This window comes from Eleutherodactylus coqui, chromosome 12 (assembly GCF_035609145.1).
Source record: "Eleutherodactylus coqui strain aEleCoq1 chromosome 12, aEleCoq1.hap1, whole genome shotgun sequence".
Lineage (NCBI taxonomy): Eukaryota > Metazoa > Chordata > Amphibia > Anura > Eleutherodactylidae > Eleutherodactylus > Eleutherodactylus coqui.
In genome coordinates, this window is record NC_089848.1 from 49,726,297 (window position 1) to 49,736,484 (window position 10,188).

General features: G+C 42.6%; 1 protein-coding gene across 11 annotated transcripts in view; it reads left to right on the forward strand.

Moving 5' to 3' along the window:
- SLC4A7 (solute carrier family 4 member 7) overlaps positions 1–9,731 on the forward strand; it is a 128,687-nt gene extending 118,956 nt beyond the window's left edge. For 8 of the 11 annotated variants that reach the window (XM_066584572.1, XM_066584574.1, XM_066584579.1 and 5 more), the window contains 2 exons: positions 580–687; positions 4,705–9,731. In XM_066584572.1, coding sequence (XP_066440669.1) covers positions 580–687; positions 4,705–4,786 — 190 coding nt within the window. In that variant the 3' untranslated portion in view covers positions 4,787–9,731. The remainder of the gene's footprint in view (positions 1–579; positions 688–4,704) is intronic. The other 3 variants (XM_066584577.1, XM_066584578.1, XM_066584583.1) reach the window with 1 other exon arrangement.
- Positions 9,732–10,188: the final 457 nt, after the last annotated feature.

The following is a 10,188-nucleotide window of genomic DNA, read 5'->3' on the forward strand; positions in this document are numbered from 1 at the left end:
TTCCTGATAAGTTTTGTTTTTTTGAGACCTTCCACCGATTCCAAATGGCATGAATTCCGTGCAGATCACCTAGCGGATACAAGTGAGCCGACTAGTTGCCAGCTTCTCCCGTTCTTTAGTAAACTCCTGATTTGCCTATAAGGCCCGGTCACACGACTGTATACTTATTGCATATTACCCGTGACAGTTTTGCATGCATAATGGGCAGCAGCAATCTCCCATCACATGAGCAGCACAAAAAAATATATTGTGGCATGTTCGTTCTATCTTCACATCAAGATGTGCATGGGGATTGGCTGCATGAAGCTAGTGCGCATTGCGTGCTCGCACGTGACAAACAGTCGTGAAGCCTGGCCCAAGTCTTATTGTTGGTAGTTTTAGCATTTGTTTCATGTTGTCAGATCTTTTCGTGGCATTTGCCTGCATTTTGCTGCAAAACACGTAGGATTTTTCTCTTTGCTGCTGAGGAAGCTAAAGAGAAGCAAACAAACTAAACTTTGCTAGTTGGGATCAGCCAAGTAACTACATTAATGCTTTTGCAGAAGCGACTACTAACCACAACTTATGTTTATTCTCTAGCCTCGATCCGTCAGTTGTAAACATATCAGATGAGATGGCAAAAACCGCCCAGTGGAAGGCTCTGTCCATGAACCCTGAAAATGCCAAAGTAACCAAGCCTAACCAGAGGTAGCTATCACCAACTCACTTACCCGTTGTCTAGTAGTGGTGCATGTAGGAGCTATATACATGTGCCATCATCTTGATATATATTGTGCTGCTCTCTTTATCTGGTGTTTGTGTGGTTCAGTACAAATCTAATGTAAAAGCTGCTTCTGTGCACACAAGCTGCATCACAAGTTTAATGTGACAGGTCATCAAAATCCAGCAGTCGGTGAGTGCGAGTAGTACTTAGATATACTGTATCCAATGCCATAAACTAGAGATGTTGTAAATGAAGAGGTGATGGCGGCATATATGGTGCTTGTTCAAAAAGATTTCCTTTATTCCTGCCAATTAATACAATGTTTCGACACAAGGTCTTTCTCAAGTATACTTGAGAAAGACCTTGTGTCGAAACGTTGTATCTGTTGGGAGGAATAAAGGAAATCTTTTTGAACAAGCACCATATATGCTGCCATCACCTCTTCATTTACTCTGGAATTTGTGGATCCCTGCTTGGATCAGGATCTGAACAGGTGGCTATGCATTTTTCCGTCCAGCCTTGAATGGGCTTTTGAAAGTGTGCTGCTGGCTCCTTTGGCTGTATGATAAACTAGAGATGATGCCAGAATTCACAAATATGGATAGAAGTGATAAAGGTGGAAACTTGTATTTTGAGAAAAAGCTCTATTTTAGGCTGCCTGCACATGGGCGGATTTGCATTGCAGAATCTGAAGCGGACGTCTGCCTCTGGATTCCGCAGCAAATACCGCCCATAGCATGCTATGACAAGCGGAAATCGACAGTGATTTTTTTTTTTTTTTTTTTCTTTTTCTCCTGCTTACAGAGGAGAAATCACAGCATGCTGTTATGTTGTGCAGGCTCCGCATGGATGGCTTCCATTGAAGTCAATGGAAGTCGCCCATCCCGCGACCCTTTCGCAATTATCATTGCGGAAAGGTCGCAGGATCCGTGCCATGCACCAGCCAGCACATCCGCAGAACAGAATAGAAGCTGCTGGACAGGTACTTGGGGGTTTACAGGCCGGGTTACAGGGTTGGATTCCACATATGGAATCCAACCGGCCCCTGTGCAGGCGGCCTTAGACTAACATATTTGTAAACATCTGTAATATAGGACACAGGATATATCAATATTCATCAGTATTTGAATTCATTGTTTTTTTTTCTGTTTAAGAAAGACAGATCTATTTTTTTTTTCCACAAAAGAAAACACCATTTATTTCAAATATGCATGCGTACGTAATTTACTCTCCATAGACTTCAATGGGCATATTGCATCCTTACGGGTATGTTTACACATCGCTGATTTGCTGTGGATTGTGGATCTACAACAAACATTGTTTTTACAATTGAATTCAAATAGGATGAAACTTGCTGCAGTTCTGCATCAAAACCTGAGACACAATCTGCAGCAAATCAGCGACGTAGAAACAAACTCTAAAACGGATGAAATTAGTGCATGCTGCATTGTAAAAATGTATGTATTCCATGCACCCATGTAAATAGATTCATAGACCTTCATTAGCTCTGTATTACAGTCTGCAAAACAGGAATGACATTCTCTCATCTGAAAGCGGCCTAAAACTGATTTTTGCAAACTCTTACATTATGAAGTATCACATGCTGTATAGGGGGTTATGTATTTATGTATGTAACATGTAATTAGACTTCATGATCTTTTAACTAAGACAAGTGTCCTGTGCTTTGTGACACTTAGTTGAGCTACGGTAATACTAAAAAATTTTTCAGGCAAGTTGTCAAAGTAATGTAAAAATCTTCTTTTTTTTTTTTGTCAATGATCTAAAGTACTGGTAAGTGACATAGTTTTTCTTGGAAAAACGCAGAGGAACATATATAAAAGTGACCCGAGGTTCTCTATTAGAGTTTATGGCTTCATAATATGGAATGCGGTCCTGTCACGTCGGTTTCACTAAATACTTGTATTTAGAGTGAGGTAACAATTCTGGATCTTTCCTTAGAACTCTTGTGTTATCGTTACTCCTACTAGAAATGTATGAAGAAGCTGACAATGGGGAGATACCAGTTCTGCTTGCGTCCCTTCATTTTAAGGGTGCTTTCACACTGGCCAGAATTTAGCCGTAACACCTAGTTGTATCTGCCGCTGCAGAATTTCACGTCAAGACTTGCCTAAATGCTGATTTTAATGTGGAATTGCTGGCAGAATTAAGCCATTTTCAGGGGGTGCACATCATAATCTAGGCCTCCCCAAACGGGCAGACACGTGAGGGCAGATGTTGTTGCCTCACGTATGTGATTATTAACCCTTTCCAATGCAATTTGTATCCTGGGTTTCCTAGGGGGGATTACTCTTTTTCTGCTGTTACACAACAGTGCCATCTGCTGGCTAAAGCCAGTAAAGCATAAGGTGACACGTTGGAAAGGCTCTGACAGCAGAGAGGCTGGCAATATACAGTAAGAGAACCCCGACGGACGTCTTCCAAAGGATTAAGCTGGCAGGGATGCCTGGCATTGTCCAGGATTAAAACTTGAACGAAAGACACATAAACATGGATTGAGATTTAAAAGAAAATCTGTGTTGCCCATAGCAACCATTCACAGCGCAACTTTTATTTTACCTCATCTGTGTAGGAAATAAAAGCTAAGCTCTATCCTATTGCAAGAGCCATTATTATGACTGAAATAGCAAAAGGAGAAAGTGTTTTAATTCCACGCATTTTGATAATACAAACAGATTTGCCTTTTCAATTCAGAAGGCTGCCATACCCTCTAAAAATAGCATTTATGATGACTATCAATAAGGCTCAAGAGCAAACACTTGAGGTAGCAGGTGTACATTTAGAAAAAAAAAAGTTTTTCTCATGGGCAACTGTATGCGGCATGCTTACGTGTATATAGCCCGCAAAACCTTTATATCCTAGCAAAAGATGATGAGACCAAAGAACTGCGCTGACAGCAGATTGCGGTTACATTCCTTTCACTATTTCAACTTTTTATGTTTCAGTATACAGCAAAATACAGGTTAGTTAAAAAATCCAAATTCCACATGAACGAAGTCGCGGGTTACAAGCTAGTTTATTCATAGATTTCTAGAAGGAATAACCAAGGCACAATGCAGAGTTCTAAGAAAAGATGTTCCAGAATTGGTAATTATGGGGAATACAAGTGTTTACATAAACAGACTGTCTTTCTAAATGCAGAGAAAAGCATTAAAGGTCCTTAAATACTGCAGGCGTGAGGATGACGGTGATCATTCTGCGGATAGAACTTTGTGTTCTGTAGGATGGGACAGTGCAGCATCCCACTACAACATAATGTCCCCTAACAGTTTAGGACATTTTATACATGTCCCTCAGTGTCATGCATTGCAGAAACAACGGCTCTTAGCATGCAGAGGACCTGTTGGTGAACAGAGGCTGGATTTCCCTTCCATGACATGAGAGTTGATGGCAGAACATAGTATGGCTTGGTAACCAACCACGGATGAAATACTCCTTTTGTAGTTGGCTACATAATCTGCATGAAAAGTGTGTTCTCACTTCCTACAATCGCTCACAGATGATGTCCGCATTGGCTGTATTGCTTGCTGTAATGTACAGCATATATAACATTAGAGCACTCCGTTGGACAGTGACATTAAAAGCAGAAAGCAGTGTTGGTTTTTTGCTTAATCTGGTGCTAGGTTGGTTTCACATCCGTCTGAAGGTTCCTCCGCAGATCCGGCTGAAAAGTTAGTGCTTTTTCTTCCATCCCAAATCCGGCCATTCGAGTGGAAACTTCTGGTCAACGGGGTCCCCTCGGCGCTGTTCAGTTCTGTCCTGACATAAAGCTGTTCGGCTGCTGGGATTCCCCTTTTCTGCTCCCCAAACAGAGCAGGAAAGGGGAACCCCGGGTGCAGATGTGAAACCACCCTTCTATGCCCGACTTGTTCAGTTTGTATCCGGAGGATGTTCTTCTCTGTGGTTCCACTGTTTATTAATAGTACGCTTTGTTACCCTTCTTTTATTACGCTTATTGATGGAATGCTTGTTTGTTTTCTCAGTCCCGACAAACCCGTTAGCGTGAAAATCACCCTAGAAGATGACAGTTTCCGAAAATACGTGGACGCCGAAACCTCCCTATAGAATTGCGTCGAGGAAGAGGAGTGTGGAAAGAAGCGCGTGCGAGACTGTATGTGACACGTGTATGAATGTAGCACATCAGACCATCAGTGCGTGCAGACATTTCCAGAATACTGTATGTGCACCTCATAAGTTATTAGCACTGTAAATACTGTACAGGATGTAAAGCGGGCTGTCTCAGCTGTAATATGGCGCAGGATGATCACTCAGCAATTATTTATTCAATAGGAATGTTTATAGACCTTGTTTTTAATTGATTTTATTGTATATTTAATAACCTGCCATTGAGCAATAGTGTTAGAAACCAACCATCGGACACTTCTCCATTTGTCATTCCCATACGTTCCAGAAAGATGCCCTATTTTACCATGTCTGTGGATGATGTAAAACGGTTTGCTTTTTCTTTTATTTTAGGGTCATTCTGATGAGAAACTATTATTCTGCCTCTTTTTGTTTTTTCTTTCGTTGACAACGTAACATGGAAAGACACCAGATAGAAGTAGTCGCTGCATAGACTTTACACATAATTGCAAGGCGCCGGTGACCTTGGAAAAACCCATAATTCCGACACGGTCACCCTGTGCTAGTGCCATAAGAAGTATTTTAGTGGCAGAATATGGTTTCGCATTCACTAGTTTCCTGCCTTTGTGAAACACTTCAACAGCCGCCCAACACTTGTTACAATGGCTGGAATAACACAGCCTGTCGTTCCTACGGTGTGGCGGATCCAGGTCATGGGTAGGCAGGCACACTGATTTTACTAATCCACTCAGGATGTTCGTGCAATAAGCCACATCAGTGCTTCATGGGTCACATTATGACCTGTAATCATTTTTTTGCCAAATTTGCTGCAAAAGAAATAATGTGGCGGTTTTATTTTAGCTGCTCTTACGTGATGCTTTAATGGGCTGCAGAGCGATGTACATTGTAGTAAAGTCATGAAACGACCGCTTGGTTCAGTTGGAGAATTACACTACACCTTGCTTTTGTTGCGTTCAGTTCTCGGGGTTCGGGGAACTAATGAAACGGTGAATATCCTCCTTCACTGATTTGGGCGTACCCAGCAGGTAACTATTGAAGATCCAGACATCTAGTGACATTTAACACAGGCTTCCTTTATTATTCCTCTATGCCTTTTCATCTAGTTTGGGAGGGGACCGACCATGTACATAAGAAAACAGAAATACATCTAGAAAAACTGTCCCGTCGCCCCATGCTGAAATGTAGTGATTAACGAAAAAAGCCATCGGGCCAATAAATCCTGATTTACTTCGTTTCTGTTTTCGTTGATGAAAAATTATCAACAGTGTTACCTGATTAAATGTAGCATGAGGCCAGGACATGGCTGTGGTGTTACTAATCAGTCAGTTTGTTAATTTGGAGATATATATATATGCCTGTTAACAAGAAAAACTGCAATTAACAGTCCCGATGTCTGCAGAGACTATTGAGCAGATAAGGGCGGTTTCACATCTACATTCGAGGTTCTGCTTTCCAGCTCTGTTTGAAGAGCAGGAATGGGGAATCCCTGTGTCCGAACGGCTCTGTCTCTGGATGTAGCCGAACAGACCCGTTAACTATAATGTGGTCTGTCCACTTTTCGCTCAGCTGTCGGCTTTTGGACAGAAGGAAAAGCTCTGCATGCAGCACTTTTTCTTTCAGCCTTTTGAGACGGATCTACGGTTGAACTTCCGGCTGGAGGTTCCAACACAGATGTGAAAGCGGCCTAATTGTAGATCTAGGATAAGTGTTTTAGTGTGTCTTGTATGGTTTGTAGAAGACATGTACCCCCTTTACTTCTAGAGGCCGAGCTTCCCACCTTTCTTCACGCATTGCAGAGACATGTAGCTGCTTAAATGCAGGAAGTTTTTGATTCCAGTTACATCGCTCCATTTTCAGGAATTAGGGATCCCTAGGGACAGATATTTTTGTCCTGTTCTTGAAACTAAAAAAAGGTCTGTTTTAATAGTGAAGTACAGTTTCAATTTAGTGGGAAAGACCAAATATAGATGGAATATACACATTAGATGAACAGCAGCGGAACACGCAATGCTCTACCATTTATGTCCCAACTCCCCTCACCCCGACCACCCCCCATGCCCAGGGAAGGAAGAATTATGTATGTTGGATTTCCATATACCTAATCCTTTGTTATGGGAAATAAGCTGCCACCAGAGGTGTTCGGCAGCGGCTTATTTCTCCCTCTCCAGTGAAAACATGAATGCTTAGCCGAGCATGAATGTGTATAGAAGCGGGAGTTGAGAGCAGTAACTGTAAACCAACAGCTACCTCAGTTGTCTGGTAACTTTGATTCCGCTCCCAGTGCTTGTAATCTGTCAAGTGGGTGGTCCCAGCGCTCACTGTCAATCAAATCTAACATCATCCATTGACTGTGAACATCAGGGACCACCCACTTGAGACATTCACAGTATCGGGAGCCGAATCTAAGAAGAGCCTGAACAGGAGTGAGTATGATTTACAGACCTTGTTGTAGTGAGCAAGGCTGAAGCCGCTAAGCTATACAAGCCGCCCTCGTGACCGGGAGAACGTCCACTGTTTAACATCATGTTATATTAGGTCCAGCATTCTGGGCTGATTTAGAGGTCTAAGTGCAATTTTTCTGATATGGAGCTCAAACGTCCCATCATAGACATATGGGAATGACACCATTCTCTCTGGGGTCCTCATTAGGAGGGGGGTAGGTGCTTACTGCATGCTGTCTTATTGAGGTACAAATATAAGTGGAATGCGGGCAGGAAACTCCTACATTCCCCCCTGGGGTGACTGCAGAGAGATTATCATTTAGCTGTCCATGTCGAGGATTTTGGGTGCTTTATCAGAGAAAACAGAACTTTAACAGTATAAAGAGATTGGCACACAATCGTGGACCTGTTGAGATAAATGGTCTAGAACTTCAAGAGGCATTCAGGTTTAGTGTAGAGTAAATCCCCCTTTTACAGAAAAACCAAATCTATTCCACTTCAATGGCTGTAGGTAAATGAGCCGGGTGACTCGGGCTGACCTGGTCCGATCACACTTCCCATCACGGTACAAGTTGTGGAAGTTTTCGTAACTTCCAGCAAACTGTATTACTGCGAATACAGTCCAAATAGAACCCATTCAGCACTGCGTCCTGGCAATACCTGCACAGGATGACCTTCCCCAGCATCACATTCTGTCACTCCCTAACTGATGATTGACTTGTCTCCATGGGTAATGACTTGTTCACTTGGTCATTTACGCTTTCTTCTTTTTCCTTTTGTCCATAGAAGTGTTCTTTCCAGGGTGGTTGTTCTTCTAGGTGAAGCTTTATGTTCCGTTTTCATATTACGTTTTAGCTTTGTAACTTTTTATGTTCACTTTGATTTTAAGAACTTTTTCAACTCAAATATACGATGGCTGCTCTGTTTTTATCCTTTGTAAGCTGGCATTTCCACCTTGGTAAATTGAGATCTATGGATCTATTATGTTGTGTCGTGATGTTTAGATGGATGACATGGACGTTTTGTTTTACAATATTGTGTATATAAACAAATTTTAAAACAAAAAGGTGTTTGCTGGGTTCCAAATAAACAGCTGATTGGCAGGGGGTCTACAGTGGTGGGATCCCACTGGTCAGGTAATAAGGTGCTTATGTACTGCCAAATGCCATCCGTAGGGCAGTGACCTGGTTTTTAGCATTGCAGCTCTCTCATTTAGGCCTCCTGCACATGGGCGGATTTGCACTGCGAAATGTGGAGCGGGATTCCACCTCCAGATTTTACAGCAAATCCAGCCCTCAGCATGCTATGAGAATACACGATTTCCTGCCCACAAGCGGAAATCAATTGCGATTTTCCGATCACGGGGGAGAAATCGTAGCATGCTGCGATGTTGTGCAGGGGACGCACGTTCGGCTTCCGTTGAAGTCAATGGAAGCCATCCATACCGCGACCATTCTGCAACCATCATCGCAGAATGGTTGCGGCAGCCACGTCATCTGTACTGTGCACATGCGTCGGCCGGCACATTTGCAGCAGAGGAGAAGACCAGCGGAGAGGTAAGCTGTGGTCACTGGGTCGAAATCCACTGTGGGAATCCCACATGCGAGGTCTGACCCACCCGTGTGCAGGCAGCCTTACTTGAATGGAGGAGAGCTGCAATACCCAACGGGTATCACTGCGCAATGGACAGCGTTTGTCCTCAGCAGACCCCCTCGCCGATCTGCTCTTGGTGACCCTAGATCCCAGTAACTTTGATTTGTGAGAAATCCCTTCTAGTGGCCCGTGATGATTCCATGAAGTAGGTCAGCAGCTGTCCTCTTGTAAGGCTCCGTCATCTGTTAGTACGTTTACACGTCATAACTCACTTTGCAGTTCGTTAAGACTAAAGACTGTTTTTTAATTTGTAAGTATTTTTGTATATTTTTAGCACACAGGTTGAATGGCTGCCGTCCGTTTGTATGATACTTGGTGCGTTTGATATGTTCCGAACTTGAAACCTGAACGAATTTCCCTGCAGCTTTCGTCCTTTTCTTCTAACAATCCGATAACTCCTCCTCCTCCTTCTCTCCCGTCTCTCTTCTTTACTATCTCGAATGACTGTGTTGTCTTCCACTGTCTGAACAGAAGCAGACATTTTAGTATTTATTATACTGAAGAACTTTCTGAAAGCACAGCACCAGGTTTTTTTAATGCCTGTTTTTTGTATTGAAAAATAGTTTTTTTTTGTTTTTGTTTTTGTTTTTTTTCTTCTTTTTGTAACGAAATCCAAAGCAAGTTCCAAAACCACAAATTCTATTTTGTTAGTTTTTATGACAAATATGTGAGTTTCTTGTTCTACCTGAGATGTGAAAAACCCTGCCTTTATAATCTGTTGGGAAACTTAGGAAAAAATGCAAAGTATATTTTGTAATGTTAAAAAGACAAAGTTGATTGAAAGCAATAAAAGTCTACTGAAATTTCTCTAAGTGTTGCCTCTGAGTGTTTGTTTGCGAGCACAAAAGTAGCGCGGTCGAGATTCACATTTATGTACACAATCACGACATGAAAGCCCGGCCCAGGGGGTGTGGGGAGCCGAATGATATATTACTGTTACCCTAAAGTGATGTCCATCCTGGAAGTCGAGGAGCTTGAGGAAGAAGGTTTTAGTGAGTTTAAGGCCTCTTTCACACGGGCGACAGCGATATCGCCGCAAGAAAATTGAAGCAATGTTGTATCTGTGTTTTGTGCGATATTGCTGCGTTTCCTCGTCGTGATATCGCAATTTTGTGTCGGTAGGAGGGGGCTTGACATATAACCCCTACCCCAAAAATAAGCCCTGGCTGCATGGAAAAGAAGACAATACATCACCTAAGAGGCTGTCCGGCTCCGCCACACGTCTTCTCTGCAGCTCCGGCAGACTTACTTGTAGTTTTCACCCAGCGC